At 40.0% G+C, this 16,773-nt stretch overlaps 1 protein-coding gene across 7 annotated transcripts in view; it reads right to left on the bottom strand.

The window, feature by feature from the left end:
• The window catches only part of tdrd12 (tudor domain containing 12), a 36,783-nt gene that overhangs the window by 11,873 nt on the left and 8,137 nt on the right, over positions 1–16,773 (bottom strand). Inside the window, exons 2-25 of one of the 7 annotated variants that reach the window (XM_037766518.1) lie at positions 15,291–15,344; positions 14,984–15,058; positions 12,159–12,323; positions 10,796–10,932; positions 10,437–10,556; positions 10,207–10,262; positions 9,967–10,052; positions 9,209–9,389; positions 8,644–8,726; positions 8,441–8,559; positions 7,685–7,750; positions 7,516–7,567; positions 7,142–7,251; positions 6,670–6,732; positions 6,472–6,540; positions 6,233–6,307; positions 5,901–5,961; positions 4,561–4,668; positions 3,954–4,139; positions 2,384–2,537; positions 2,113–2,240; positions 1,299–1,490; positions 697–825; positions 287–404 (exon numbers count right to left, since the gene is read on the bottom strand). In XM_037766518.1, the coding sequence (XP_037622446.1) occupies positions 287–404; positions 697–825; positions 1,299–1,490; positions 2,113–2,240; positions 2,384–2,537; positions 3,954–4,139; positions 4,561–4,668; positions 5,901–5,961; positions 6,233–6,307; positions 6,472–6,540; positions 6,670–6,732; positions 7,142–7,251; positions 7,516–7,567; positions 7,685–7,750; positions 8,441–8,559; positions 8,644–8,726; positions 9,209–9,389; positions 9,967–10,052; positions 10,207–10,262; positions 10,437–10,556; positions 10,796–10,932; positions 12,159–12,323; positions 14,984–15,007 (2,482 nt within the window). In that variant the 5' untranslated portion in view covers positions 15,008–15,058; positions 15,291–15,344. The other 6 variants (XM_037766520.1, XM_037766521.1, XM_037766523.1 and 3 more) reach the window with 6 other exon arrangements.

Raw genomic sequence — 16,773 nt, 5'->3', positions numbered from 1 at the left:
GTCTCTTTATGGTCAATTTGAGTCTCTCTGTGGTCTTTGTGTGTCTCTTTGAGGGGTCTTCGCGTAGGCTCTATGTCCGCGTACTGGCAATTTTTTGTGATCGTGCAGCCACTACGCTACAAGTGGCAGCATATCAATCTACTGCGCATGTGTGGAACGCGTCCTCCAAGCGGACAGTACACACAGAACTGACAGTATATACAGAACTACCACGCTTCCGTGGTGTCAACAGCTGTCTGTGTACGCGTCCATGGATAATTTTTCCTTATAGATACGTTTAATTTACCCAGAATAACGTGAGTGCCGGGGCCGATGTCTTTCCTCCACTGCTGGATGACGAAGTCAAACTGGTGTGTTAACCCCTCGTGGGTCTTGAAGCAGAATGCTGATTTGTTGCTCACAGCCTGAAGGTTACAAGAGACACTGTTAATTCAAGGAAAACTGCACTTTGGTTTCTCTTTCCACTATCAGTGCACTCCATCTGTACATCAGGCATGTTGATGGAGAGTGGTAATGAGAGAGGATTTGCCACTTGCTAATAAGACACTGTACTAGAGGCTAGTATGGACACAGTGTACTTCACAGTAGGATGAGACATACACTGTGTGTAGTTTTTTTAATCTGTTGGGCTCACTGGTCCTAAATTAAAGATCCAATCACAGGAATGTACAGCATAAACGGAAGCTGGCGTTTCACCTTGAACACGTCTTCAACCTCCTGAGCAGAGTTGGCTACGATCAGAGTCTTCTGGCCGACTTTGGGGGTGAAATCCAACGGACCCAACAGTACCGACATCTTACTGCTCTCTAGAGTCATGAGGATGATCTGCAGGAAGACAAACATTTCCTTAAACTGAGAATCTCATCAGACATCACAACTTACAGCTGAACGATAGTCTGCACTACCACTTATGACAGCGGCTTTACTGCACATTTTATATGTAAGTAGTCTTACAATCAGTGTAGAACATGTTGAAATATAACAATCTGCAGTTATCCACACAGTTTGGAGAAATTCACAATTATTTTGATCTTGAAATAAGGAAATTAACTTTCTAATTAACCGTTTTTTTTCAGAATTGCAAGGCTTGGGTTTAGATCTGTATTATGAAATGTGATCAACATTATTAGATCAGTTTCATCAGTCTTAATAACAAAATAAAGTTATTTAACTGCATTTTTTGGATCTTTTTTACATCTTAAATGTTGTTGAGTAAAACAGATATTTTAGGATTTAAAAACCTACAGCGAAGCATGACAGCATAAAGTTGTGATCACATGTGATTCACTGAGACTGACCTGCTGAACGTTACCATAGAGAGCAGCTTCCTCCGGGACAGTCATGACAACGCAGGGGTATGGCATGTGATTGGCTAACAAACCCTCCATGTGACTGGTCCATCTTTTCGTCACGGCGACGAGCTGCTGAGGACAGGAAGCCTTCTGCTCGCTGGAGGTCACCTTCTGGAAATGCTGCAAAATGGTCGCCATCTAACAGGACATCATTCATGTTTAAAGAAATACGTAGAAATGTTTTACTTTGGGTGGAGAAGCAAAAGATGTTGATGCAACCACAACGTATTCATGAAATGACTTTGAAAGTTTAGAGAATTGAAGCATTTTCAAAAACCCTGGAAAAGGTCTAAATAGACACAGACATTAGATAGTTCAGCTGTTTCTCAGTGGGGTTGTATGAGGTACTTATCCATAGTCAGTGTATTACCTACAGTAGATGGCGGTTGGCACGCCCCCAGTATCTATGCTCTCTTCAAAGCCACCAGACTCCTTTGTCATTTTATCTCGCAGAACACAAGAGTTGCTGGTCTATCGCTGCCTCGATCAGTTTGTTTGTTTTATTGTGTGACTTTGTTGTTTTAAAGTGTTAGTTCGTCCACAGCAGTACACTGCTTTGCTCTTGTGCGGGAACTCCAGTCTGTTTCTCCAAACTCCATCTACTGTAAGTAATACGCTGACTATGGAGAAGTACCTCATGCAACCCCTCTTCAAAACATCAGAACTATCCCTTTAATCTTTCTAAACTAAACCTTAACTGCCTGTTAGCAGCTACTGTAGCTCAGAAGCTGTTGAGTGTGAATGACGAGCAGACGGTCACCTGATCTGGAGCCAGAGTAAAGAGCTGGTCGGCCTCGTCCAGCACGAGGTGGTACAGACGCAGGAACAGGAAGCAATGGCAGGACAGCAGACGGACCAGACTGAAGGGGGTGGTCACTAACAGCAGGCCTGGTCAAAATAAAAATAGAAAATCTAGGGAATGATTTGACTACCTTAGTTTGGGATAATCTCAACCATTTTGGGGATTTTCTATAACAACCTCACAGGTGTGGAGTCATCAGCTGACCACTAGCAGATTGTGCTTTGCTCACAGTTTTTGGGGATCCTGACAGCCTTGGCTTCGTCTTTGCTGTCGCCCAGCAGCACGATGACCGGGTGGAGGACTGGGGTGACCTTCATTTCCTCCAGCAGGTCATACACCGCCTGGACCTTCTCCCAGCCTGGACACAGCAGCACCACTATGGGCTGGACATCAACACAGAAAGTGCAGATCCAAAAATTAGAGCACCATTGTCTGAAAACAACAAGTCTTACAATAATGACTGACGGCACCGTCAATCAATTGATGGCGCTATATAAAGGGATGTGTGGTACAAAATGAAAATAGAGTATTTTAATGCAGTGCTGTTAAACCCGCAGGATAGCGGGGGATCGCGATTGACTTTACTGTCTTTCAGAGGTAGTAGCAGGTTCAGTTTTAGAACTACAGTGAATATCATATGAAACTACAAAACCTAAGGAATCCATTGGTACCAACCATGTCATGCTAACTTGTCAAGAAGGACGCTAAATAACGCTCCAAACGTATGCTAAATTTTGGCGAGGAAAAACTGGCATGGCCATTTTTAAAGGTGTCCCATGACCTCTGACCTCAAGATATGTGATGAAAATGGGTTCTCTGGGTACCCACGAGTCTCCCCTTTACAGACATGCCCACTTTATGATAATCACATGCAGTATAAATGTGTTATTTTCGCCTCTTCTAAAATCGTGTATTTGAATATTTCTGCATACTGGGGTCCCTAAACAGTCTTGAATTACATAAATTGGGTATCACTGTAAAGCTGAGACTCTTGTGGATCCAATGAGTCTTCATGTCTGATGATGTTAGTCCCCATTGTAGCCAGTTCATTGTAGTGAGACCATGTTTTGTCACCTGTGGTGACCTCTAGGATAATCACAGCCTCATGAAACTTTACAGCCACAAACTAGAGACCTAGAGCATTCAGAGGATGGATGGCTTTCCTAGTTAGATTGACAATAAGGGGGTTTCTGAGCAGTTTACACAACAGAAGTGCTCGCCATCCAATCGCCGAAAAATGCAATTCTCCAAATGTCACCAGCCACAGCATGGCTTTTTCTATGGTGTTCCTCAAGGTCTTGGTGTCTTAATGTGGTATTTTGGAGGGAGTATTGATCATTTTTATCAATTCTCCAGTGGTAAAAAATGTGGTTAAATTTAACACCAAATCTGTGTGATAAATGGTATCGACCCAAAAATTGCTGCAACAACCTATGAGACATAATAGAGCATGGGGATGACCATCATATACTTCTATCATAATGTTCTAAGCCATTATACGCTTTTACAATTCATTTTAATAGATTAATTAATTAATTCATCATGTTTATTTCTTATTAATGACTAGAACAACTTGACACACAGTGTTGAGCAGCATCTCAAATTAATCTTCAGGTTCCCAGCTTTCAGATGATGTGCACCACTTCTATGTGACATCTACTGTTGAGCTGTTATCTCCCCCTGTGCCCCCCTAAAAAAGACAAAAACAGGTCCATTGTGGGTATCAGGGGGTTAATATTAGATTCATTGGAATAAAATAAACCACTTTGATCCAATTTCTGTATTAATGATGAACTCACCCCTGCGCTGGAGGTGGGGGAGGTGTAGATGGAGTTGAGCAGGATGTGGGTGAGGAGCGGGGCGAAGTAGCTGAGCGGCTGGTCTGCGTTGGGGGAGACGATGAGGGTGTTGCACCCTCGAGCCACAGCTGGCCAGCTGTAACGGTCAGCTGGAGACAGAATGCTGTACTGCTTCTTCCGCAACACCTGGAGACAGACCGGTCGCTGTGTGAAACTCAGGTGGAGTTTAAACATGACGCTTTGGTTTTTAGTGTGAATAAACATCAAATTATCCACAACAAAATAATAGCCACAGTCTCTTTTTTCAACAACAAAACAACAAACTTTATTTGGGGTGTTTTCAGAACACATTAACATTAAGTTTTGTATTTTTTCATAATTTTCCAGAGATAGGAAGAAGCTATTTCTAAAAATGAAACCCTGTTATTAACAGTGAAACAATTTTCACAACAAGTTATTTTTAATTAAACCTGTAAGTAAAGGTCAATAAGACAATGTTGTTCCAGGTCTCTCAGTCCCCTAAAATCTGTTTCTCTCTTATTGTTTTTTTCTCTCATTTTTACATAAAAATAGCCTCAAACAAAGGTCAGTGCACATTCTTGTTTACCAAGCGGAGATTATCCGTGATGGGGGCGTCATCCACACTGGTGCAGGGCTCCACTGGGAGAGCTGAGTGCACCAGAATCCCACTCCTCCTGGGATCAGTGGGAACAGCCTGAAAACAGTCAAGAGGAGAAACAAAGACACATGGGACAGTAAATATGGCGGGAACATCATACAGACCGATGTTCACCTGCTGCGGTGCGTTCTGATGTTTCATCAGCAGCAGATTTTGCAGCTCAGATGAAGCAGAGCGACCGCCGCCCTTGAGCTGAAGCTGTTGCGTTAAATGACCAGCACATCAACTAGAGTTTAGGACAATTTTTTAGGGTTTCCATATAGTTGAGCAAATTTATCACACATTTTTTTATCTGTTCAAAATGTACCTTAAAGGGAGATTTGTCAAGTATTTAATACTCTTATCAATATGGGAGTGGGCAATAGGGTTTGTAGTGGAAACCTCTTATAGTGATCACGGTTACAGTGATCAAATGCTTATAGTGATCAAAAAGCTTGGGACAGAATCATACCTATACAAACGCTGTTTAAATAATTCACTTCAAGTAGTCCACTTACACTGTTCATTTGGGGTCTTTTCATACATGACAACATATGGAAAAACATTTTTAAACTATGTTAGACTAACGAATTTGTGTTTTGTTTTTTACTTTACTCCCTTGATACTTTGCCTCGCGGACCGTCTGCTTTCCAGCTGGATACTGGAGGCTGATGCTGCGTGCACATTTATATCATGACGGGAAAAAGAAAGTAATTTTCTCTGAATGAAAAACGAATGCTCACGGGGAAAGCACTTGTGGTTGAAGCCGTCCACCTCAAGGGTATTGTCAATACCTGGTAAAGTAATGCCCCCAAACTGAAGCTGAATGTCTGTAAAGGGGAGACTCGTGGGTACCCATAGAACCCATTTTCATCCACATATTTTGAGGTCAGAGGTCAAGGAACCCCTTTGAAAATGGTCATGACAGTTTTTCCTCGCCAAAATTTAGCGTAAGTTTGGAGCATTATTTAACCTCCTTCCCGACAAGCTACTATAACATGGTTGGTATCAATGGATTCCTTAGGTTTTATAGTTTCACATGATACCAGTATCTTCACTCACCACTTCGCCATGAACCTATTTAATCTTATTAAATGTTTTTCTACTAACTAGACTGACGTGTATTTACAGGCAGCCAACATAGCAGATAGAGAACGATCTCCTTCTTCAGATTGATGGATTCAGTGAAGCAGCCCACAACAACCTTCAGGAGTAAACCACAGCTCTGAGCAGCAGCTAAATGAAAAACATTTTGTTGTTTAAGTTTAGAAGGAGCTGAGAAAACATACCGCGTCGTCTGCAGCGCCTGGATCGGGGTTCAGAGGCTCCGGGTTCAACCACTCCAAAAGGCTGCATCACACACAACAGTCAGAATTCAACAACCTTGGGCAGCAGTAGTATTGAAAAAAAACATCAACAGCAATCCTACCACTTTTTCAATTAGGATTTTATCTGGAATAACTCAACTATTAACTTTCAGGCGAGACCAGATTAATCAGTTAGTGCACTCTGTCAGAGACCAGCACTTCCTGTCCTGTTTGATCTTTGCTGATGTAACATTCACTCATCACTCAGCATATTTGTTTGTTTGTGAATTCTTCCTCTGTGAGCTGCTTCTCACCGTGAACAGGCCCAGTCCTCTTTATTCCTCCACGTCTTCTCTGCTGGTCCCGACTTCACTGATCTACTCGAACTGCTGAAATAAAAAAGAGATGATCATCTCCAGACACACAAAATCAACTTTCAAAACTGGTATCAGAATCTTAATCTAATTTAGCTGGATTACATTTACACCTGTAATGTAGTCTTGCTGTAACAGATATAGGTTTAATGTTGGGAAAGAGGAACATGTTACTGTACCTTGTTTCTTCATCTGCCAGATCTTCAACCTGACTGCTCTCACAAAGACCTTCAGCTCCACTTATTCCGCTAATAAAATACAAATCAAGCCAAAAAATGCAGTTACTAATTACTGATCTCCACTTATCATAAAAAAAAACAATCAGCTCAATTAACTCATATTAACATTTGAAGTGAGAAGGCATCAGTCAGTCTCACCTCATACTGAGCAATGCTTGCTTGTGCGGTGTTACAGGCTCATTGTTGTTTAAAGGGATTAATCTGTGTGACAAAATACAATCACTAAAGCAGTAGTTTTGGTACATAGAGTAGAGTATAGCTCTGCTAACACAGGTGGGATGAAAAAGGTGACAGTTCTGATCTAATCAATTAAAGATTTAAGCTCCATTTGGACTGGATTTATTTCTCTAGGGGAGGTGGAGTGATTCAAACTTTACTCTAAACTCGCTGGTTCTCCTGTAATTTAAATGCCATCCAGAGCTGATTGGAGACTTTTGGCTTTGTCCTGCTGACTGTCTGTGTCTTTTACAGACCGTATCCTCTCATTTACTGATGGTTAAAATGCCGTCCGGAACAACGTGTTAACTTTCAGAGGAGCACAGTGAATATCTCATTCCCAACCTCCCCCTGTAACTTTAATCCTGTCCAAATGGGCCTTTAGTCAATTAACTGAATTGCTGAAGGTGTGCTGGCTGCGTACACTTCCTGTCCGGTGCAGGTACTGGATGCTGCAGTCGTCTCTTCAAGTCGACAGTCTTTCAGCTCTTCATGCTGACTGACCTGAAAAAAAAAGAAAAAAAAACAAGCTTATGAATCTAAAATCATCTTTGTGGAATTGCAAACGAAATTGTTCAGGTGAAACAGTAAAAAAGAGATCACAACAAAACAATAGGCCTCCAGAGTTTGGATATAAATTACAGCCTTGTGAGGACGTCCAAAGAAGATGTCGTAGAGAATGCGCGGAAAACTGTGCCAGAGCTACAACTCGTAAAAGCTCTGCCATTTAGCTTTGAGAAACACTTCCTGTGTTGTGCATGTACTCACACTGGGAGCCGCCTGCTGGTAGCTGCTGCCAGGATTCAGAAACTTCAAGAACCTGTTGGGTACGGGAAGTGTTACGTCATCATTATCAACCAGTCATATTATAATAGACATGAAACATGCTCAGCCAATCACATGAGAGGTACTGTACGGGATTGAGGTCAATTCTCACCTGAATAGACTGAGATTTTTGGTCAGAGCTGCAGCCAGAGACGAGTCTGTGTCCTCCGACGAGTCACTGAACATGAGAGTAGGTCAGTTATCTTAGATTTACATTAAAGAAAAATAAATACAGTATACTATGACTAGGGCTGTCAATCGATAAAAAATATTTAATCGCGATTAATCTCATGATTGTTCATAGTTAATCGCGATTAATCGCAAATTAATCACACTTTTATTTTATACTCAAATTATAACATGGCAAACTGCAGTCCAACAGGCAACAACAGCTGTCAGTGTGCTGACTTGACTATGACTTGCCCCAAACTGCATGTGATTATCATAAAGTGGGCATGTCTGTAAAGGGGAGACTCGTGGGTACCCATAGAACCCATTTTCATTCACATATCTTGAGGTCAGAGGTCAAGGGACCCCTTTGAAAATGACCATGCCAGTTTTTCCTCCCCAAAATTCAGCGTAAGTTTGGAGCGTTATTTAGCCTCCTTCTTGACAAGCTAGTATGACACTGGTTGGTACCAATTGATTCATTAGGTTTTTTTCTATTTTCATATGACACCAGTATCTTCACTTCAGCTTTTTTCAGCCCGCAACAACCTAAAAACTGCAAGTTGCGTTAATGAAATTGGTGGCGTTAAAACAAATTTGCGTTAACGTGTTAACTTTGACAGTCCTAACTATGACATAACTCATCTGTATTTCCTCTGTTCAACAGTAAACTGCTGAACTGATCCAAATGTGTGCTCACCTCTCTGCAGCAGCAGCAACGTCTGAGCCATCCTTTGACTGGCTGCCCGGAGACAGTTGTTCGTCTGCAACCTTTGACCTCCTGCCTTCCTCAGAGGTCTTCAGCTCATGTTGTTGGCTCTAAAGCAGCAGAGAGGTCAGAGGTGAGGATGTGTGGATATGTCCTGGAGAACTGACGGTAACACGGTGAGCAGAGCTGCTGACCTGAGGCGGAGAGGGAGCCGTCAGCCAATCAGTCGTCAGCCAATCGCCTGCTCCGGCCGCAGAGTCAAAGCTTGAAGAAACAGCTGAAAACAAGCATCGGTTCAGACTTCATCACATGAAACTGACAGATAGAACTGACATGAATCCAAGCTGAAATCATATGAGTGTTAGTTGACTAAGAATTTCTTTAGTCAAGAACAACCATAGCAGGCTCAAGTAAAGTCTGTGTGTGGGAAACACTGCGCCAACCGTGGATAAACATCATATGATATGAGCGAAAGCTCCAGAAACACTATCAAATGGACCTTGAGGTGAGAATTTTTTGTCGACTGCTGTTTCCAAGGCCAACAGTGAACTTTGAAACTCAAAATCATTACAGTTATGATGTCTGTAAGGGTCTGCATGTAGCCCAAAATGTATGATCGCAATTAATGACCTGAACATGTGGACGGGTCTACATACACAGACAGCCAGCGTAGTGTAAACTACAGCGGTCTGTCACGCTGCAGCCCTGAACAGGAAGTCATATCGGTGTGTGTGTGTGTGTGTGTGTGTGTGTGTTTACCAGCAGGTGGTTGGGTTGTTTGTGCTGTTGGCTTGTTTGAGCTTGTGCAGACAGTTTGGGTTAAGATGCTGGAGGACAACATGACGGGATACTGGTCCACCTCGTTCAGCCCGCCGCTGTCAGCGGACTCTCTGCTGTAATACGCAAACTTCTTGGCCACCAGATCGTCGTTCACACAGATCTGAAAAATCATAAAAAATCCTGATGATTCTTTGTTCTTTATGTGTAACAATACGTATGAACAAAAAAACTATGTGAAGAGAATCTGGACGAGCCGACGAACGGCACGGGAGAAGGGGGGTGAGAACCATGGTGCTGTAATTTATCAACACAATGTTCACGTCCTTCTTGTAAAATAATTAGTGAACTATTTGTCATAATTTTTTTTATTTGTGAGCAAATATAATCATTGAAATATTATTTAAAAGTTTTCTGAATCTATTCTTTTAAGGCAAATATTTCAAGAAGAATTAAATGTTCAAATGAAGACTGAGATAAATAATAAAATATTAATTTAACTAATAATAATAATGGTCCACAATTATGTAATATTACATAGTTTTAAGTAAAAAGGAATAATGAATAAATAGGAATAAGTCACAAGAGATGCTGATACACACACCAACATGTGAATAAGAGGAGCACTGGCACTTATTTTTTTCCACTTCAAGCACTGTCTGTATTGATCTCTGTGTCAAAACTAAATGTTTGAAGCTCTTTTTCTGAATTAATGTTAGCATGTTAGATTCAAAGTTCACCTTGATGTTCCCTACAGTCAGGTAGAGCTCAATGGAAGTGGAGTCCGACTCGGATTCAAGCAACACGGCCTCGGTCCGAGTCGATGCTGATGGAAGGAAGCAAAAAATGACTCCTCATGAGTGGAAATGCGTGTTAACATCAGTCTCACTGCCTGGCATTTCATCAAATGTTGCTTCTAAGATGTAAAATCCACAGAAAAAAAAACACATAGTCGTTCATCTATCTGCTGTGTTGCTCACCTTGCAGCAGGTTGTGCAGGTAGAGAGTAGAAGAGCTGTCCCACTGAGTGGACGGACTGCAGAGGAAAAGAATACAGCATCAAGCTGAGAGTGGATTTAAATTTCACAGCACAAATATCTGCAAACTTCACAGCACAGAGATACAGTGGGTTAAAGAGAAAAAAGACATTTCTGAGGACTGTGACATAAATCCGTCAACAGTTCAGTCGTAAGCAGTGAGCTTGTCTTACATGAGCCCTGTCTTCTCCTCATAGACAGACACTCGCAGGGTTGTTGGTTTGATTCCCGCCAGGTGGAACCTCCTCACCCAGAAAGGCAGTTGGAGGAAGGTCTGCATAGCGATTCGGATCCTAGTCAAACAAAAAAGTAAAAAATAAAAACAGCACAGACACACAAACATCTCTTAGGTCCACAATCTCTTTCACAAGATCATGGTTTTATTGCCTTCAGAACTAAAGTGTCTTCATTTTATGCTCTAACAATTTATGTTTTTGATAAATGCAATAAAAAAAAAACTTTATTTGGAGACCAATAAGGTTAAATGGCTGTGGTCCAGTGTTGAGGAGGACTGGTACAGCTCTGGTCTTACTGGTCTGAGGGGACGACGAGTCGTTCTCCGTGGTCGACCAGGAGGCAGCGAGCCTGACAGGACACCGAGTCCATAATGATCGACTCCACCACAGCCCGACACCACGACTTCATCACTGACCAGTACACCACACACACCTGAGAAGAAATACAGAAACACACATCGGCTGTATTCTAAAACTCATACTATACTAGTAGTACCTACTGATTTGGCCAAAATCTAGTAGTATTCAAACAAAAGCAAAATCTCCAGTATGCCAAAAATACCCGGATGTCGTACTGATTCGGAGAAAATCTCCAGTATGCATCGGACCAGTCTATCTCGCCTACTGTATCCCAACAATGAAAAACACTGGAACGGTACAGGCTACGGTCACAACAACAGCAGCAGCCAAAAAAGGCTTGTTTTTCTACATTTTTTTGTAGCTAATTCATCACTAAATTCACTTCTGAATATTTTTGAGGCAAGAAATCAACTGTGTAGATTTTGAATATTGACAGTTTTCCAATATTAGATGGCAAATCGAACATTTGCTCCAACGTTTTCGGAGTTGAGAAGCTCTGCCGGGGTCGCTACCTCGCCAGCCGGGCGGTCACGCTCACAGACTGCTATGAGCTGGCTGGAGCTCTCTAGAGATCGGTCTGTAGACAAGAGGCTTTTATTTCCCTGTTTAAATATCACAACACACAGGCGTAGCTCGCTCGCCAGCCGGCCAGCGACACTCACAAACTGGCTACAGAACAGCAGGAAGTGGCAAGGGAAATGGAGAGGGAAAGAACTGCCTCTGACGGGGCAGAGAGATACCTGCTGAGAAAACATGACCCTTTTTAACATTACTCTAATATCTGTAGGGAGATCAGTCCACTGTTTAGTTGCTGTAACTCAAAAAACAGTTATATGGTTAGATTTCCCATCTCCCCTCGTTGATGATTCTGTTTGTCTTACTTCACCATGAAATGATAGAATAATTTTTTTAAGGGCTGGTGGAGCTAAACCTGCAGTATCTTATAAAGTACACAAACATTGGTCACAAACATAAAAAAAAAAAATCAAAGTTGTATTTTCCGTTAATATTGCAATAGTGGTATGCTTTAAGAGCTGGTTTAAAGACTAACGCCTGGCCTAGCACACTGCAAAATACATCGCTTTAACTGTTTCATACTACATACTACTGAGGAACGCAGTATGCAGTATGTACTGTATACTGCATACTGCGTTCCTCAGTAGTATGTAGTATGAAATACTCAAAATACAGCCATCCAATCCACCCCAAGCCCAATTAAAGTTTCACAAGATCACAGCCCACATCTGAATCAGGTGTGTAAAAATAAGAGTGAAGAACAGAGTGCAGGTGTTGCATTACCTGTCCCTCCTCTAACGATGTGGGCTTCAGCTTGCGCAGGTCCTGAGTGACGTCGTGGTAGAAGAGGTTCATCTGAGCCAGCAGTCTGTCGTACTGGTCTGTGGTCTCTGCATCACCGCCGTGACCCCGAACAACCCGACCCCAGAGGCAGGACGGGCTCTCAACCTGCAGAGAACAGAAAGAAATGTTTCAAAGGAGGCACCACAACTGGGTCCAATAATATTACACATATACACTCTCTGTTCACATAATTTCCAGTCCTATAATCATTGTTTTGTTCTTTTATAGTAATTAATGAAAATGGCCCACCAGCTCATTGACTATGTTAGAGACATGGAGACATAACTTTAATAAATTAGATTAAGACACTTTAATATCCAGCCTGCAACTACTAACACTGGCTGTAATATTACTAATACAACAAGTAGAGCATCAACAGAGATTAATATGGCAGACAAATCTTTAAAAACGGACTAGAATACTGATGAAAATGAAACCACTGCATTATTTAAATCTAAAAACTAAATTTCTGATTATTATATTATTCTGTTTTTTATCACTAACAAATACATGTAAGAGCATTTTAATATATTACATAGGTAGATTAGTCCTGCAGCATATCATAAGAGCATGTGTTTTTTATATAAAACGTAACTAACAAATAAATGCAGTGGAGTAAACAGTGCAAAGTTTACTTCTGAAATGAAACTTTAGTGGAGTAACAATAGAAGTATAAAGTAGCATAAAATGTACAAGTAAAGTACAAATACCTCAATACTGTACTTATGCAAATTTACTTAACGTTGGTTACTTTCCACCACTGGGAAGTATACAAGCAAGCTACTGCAACTTTCAAGTTCTTGTTTTATTAAACAACTAAATACAGTTTTTCATTCGCTTTGGCTTAATTCTCAAATGAGAATTATATTTTCATAACAACAAGCTCGTATCTCTGAACAATTAGTTTATTGTTCACAACAAATTAGAATTTCTCGTTCATTCAAGCAAATTGTACGTGTTTTGGCATATCTGTGCAAAAGATTTGGTAAAATACCCACTTGTACATGTCGTGCTGATCAAAACTGATTAGTAGATTTTCAGTGAAACTGTCGTCCTCTTCACAACTTTTCAACATTCTTTCATCGATTGAGCCATAAAATGCAAAATGATCAATTCAATTATCAAAATCTGTCAGACATGCATGTATATCCCATAAATATTTATGACGAGGTACAATTTGTGTTTTTTTAACTGAACTACTGCAGGTTTTTTTTCGTTGTTGCAGGGTTGTTTTTTTTGGCATAGATGTAATTTTGTAGAAACATTTATATTCATTGTATATGACTTTTACATGAAAGATCAAAAGTGGATTTTCTGTTTACAGTGCATGTAACACATTGCTAATCAAATAAATGTGCTTTATACATACACATGTGCATATCCCTTTTCTGTGTAGCTCCTACCGTATTGACTTTTCGCAGTAAGCTTTTACCTACAATTGAAATCGGTACATTCTGGTATATCACAGTAAGCAGACAGTGTCATTAAAAAGAAAAACAAAACAGAGATTTGCATATAATAAACATTTCCAGGGTTGACTGTCATAGTCAGGGTCTGAAATTAACCTTTTTCCTCTCCTGTCACTCGGGAAGGTCACTGAACATTTCTACCGGCCACTCATGTTTTTTGTCTGCCACTTCTGAAATCTAGGTAGAACGCTTTAAAATTGTAAACACTGAGTCAGCGGTACCAGACCATAGAATTATGGAATATATAATGTAACCTTAATCCATGACTATATTTGGTGACACACATTTTACAGGTCCGCAAATTTTATGGTAATTAGGTGATAATTAGTAAGTTACCCATTTGAAATTTCTTTGGAATTACTGCCAAATTACACCAATATTTACCTCAATTTATCAAAAAATACTTTATTATATAACATAATTTAATAATTATATGCTAAAATAGTATATAATGGTTAAAATAGTGCCCTTAGGCTTGAGAAGCGGCTGTGCGCTGCTCTTCATCGGAGGTGGAAAACCAAAACTAATAGAAGACACTTCTGATCAGACACAAATCTCACCATTGTGTGACTTATTGTCTACACAGATGTAACCTGGTAGCTAATGTCATGATTCAGGGAGTTTATTAAGACATTTCAAAGAAGTTATTTGCTAATTATTATCTATTTACCAGTAGACATGGAAATAAAACAAAACAATTAACTTTGTATTCTTTTCCTGGAAAATACAGTGTTACCATATATTTAATTTAGGCTTTAGATTTGCTTTTTAAAAATAATGTTTCTTAATATAAGGAAAACCTGCCTGCCATGGTGGCAGGTGATCTGACATTTTCACCTGGCTATCATTTACCCTGTATTTGGCAGGTGGCAGGTGCTAATTTCATTCCCTGGTCATAGTGAAAAAACACCTGAACATTTTGACCAGTACGTCTCAAACAAGTTGTCATTTTAGTGGCCAGTTTACTGACACAATAACTGGTTTTGAAGCATGAATGAAGTGTGTTGGGTGATAACTACCTTTTGCAAACATGCAACAGAGTTGTGATGTCTCGTCAAACAGTTGTGATTACAGTTTAGAGAAGACAAAAAAAAATGAGCCAAAGTGATTGAGAAAAACTGTAATCTGTTAAAATCAAGACACGTGAAAAAAGACACTACTAACACCACATGTATTTATCCTTCTTCATCCAGAGTCCTTGTCTGAAGTGCATCAGGGCGCCGCCTGGCAGCGTCCACGTTAATTAACAGACATTAAAGTCAATCAACTGTTAAACTTTACTTTAAATCATCTTACCTTCAATATGGATATTTTCAGCATGGTGTGTGTAGGCTCGTCAGTCCCCACTGAAGTCGCAAAAAACAACAGACACTGCAAAAAAACACAAGTTAGTTAGCTAACTAGCTGATTTTTGCACGTTTTGCACCCGCGCCTGTCAGCTAGCTAATGTTAGCTTACATTAGCTCACCGGCGTCGACACACTACGACGTTAGTTCTCGATTAAAATGCCTCTAGATGAAGCAGAATTTGGCAGGTGTTTATTTGAAGCAATGTTTAGTATTTTCTCCGGGTGTTTTCCATCTAATTCGAGCTGTAAACGTACCTGTTTCCGAGCTTGAGACCGGGAACTAACGGTGAACCGGAGGAGGAGGAGGAGCGGCTCAGTCTGACTGTGACCGTTAGAGGTCAGCAGAGATCGTCTATATCAGAACGAAGTGAAACTCAACATCAGCGCCCAGCAGCAGAGCGACGCTTCCGCCATTTTGGACTGAAAGCGACTACCTGGACGCCAGTAAAAACGTCCGCCTACAAAGTGCCGCACAAAGGTAAAACAAAATAATTTCTATTTTATTGCCACATTCTACCAAAATGGCCCTGTGTTGAACATGAGTTTTGTCTCTTTGCTTCTAGACCAGGGGTCAGCAACCTGCATTTCCAGAGCCACATGCAGCTCTTTAGCTCCTCTCCAGTGGCTCCTTGTGCATTTTTAAAAATGGAAATGAATAACTGTTCTTTGTTTACATTTTCATTTTTATTTATCATTGTCGGAAGGAAATGAGAATGTAGATATATTGGCCAAACAATCATTAAAACGACACTTAATTGACATACAAATACAGTTAAGTAAAGCAGAAGTTAAAACTATCATTAAGGACTACATGCACAAAACCTGGCAAGAATACTGGGACTTACAGCGAGACATCTGTACAGTATTCAGAAACATGTAGGAGCTGCTGGAATACAGAGATGGGGAGCCCAAGGGAAGAGAAGGTCATTACTCGTCTGAAAATAGGACATACAGGATTAAACCAAACACTCCATAGAATAGGCAAGCACCCAACTGGACTATACACACACTGTAATAAACCAGACACTGTCAAGCATGTTCTTATAGAGTGCAACAAATATGACAAAGAAAAATTTTAATTGTGGAAAAATGTCAATAATTTTATTCTTGTTAACATTTACTCAGATTTTGCACTGTACTATAGACATATTATATTTGGTTGCTATGATTATAGTGACAAAGACAGTAATGCATTTTTTCTTATTAATTTAATTTTAATTCTCGCGAAGTTCCACATTCACAAGTGTAAATTTACCAAAAAAAGCCTAATTTCTTTGTATTCATGAAAGAAATGGAATTATATCTGTCAACAATTTCTTCCTCACAAAACAAAAAAAGCAATGAAAACGATGAATGTATGCAATATCTTTAAAGTTTTTAAGTGAAATTATTGTCATACTCTCGAGTGATCTTTTTTATTATTATTTATTAATTTAAATTTTTTTTATTGTGTTTTTTTTCATTTTATGTTGGTTTTGTTTCATTTCTGTTGTTCTTTTAATGTTTTCTGCTGTTACTATGTATACTGTAATTTTGAAATAATAAAAAGAAAAAAGATATGACAAAGAAAGAAGGGAATTGCTATCAGGAATAGGTGATGGAAATATTACAATGGGGAATCTGCTAGGAAAGACGTCTGAGAAAGTACACAATCTTCTAATTAATTACTTAAGGGCATAGGAATAATGGAGAGAATTTAATTATTATGAGTATTATTATTATTGTTATTATTAATAAT

This window comes from Sebastes umbrosus, chromosome 4, assembly GCF_015220745.1.
Source record: "Sebastes umbrosus isolate fSebUmb1 chromosome 4, fSebUmb1.pri, whole genome shotgun sequence".
NCBI classification, from domain to species: Eukaryota; Metazoa; Chordata; class Actinopteri; order Perciformes; family Sebastidae; genus Sebastes; species Sebastes umbrosus.
The sequence above is the reverse complement of the archived record's forward strand: the minus strand, read 5'-3'. Positions and strand labels throughout refer to the sequence as shown.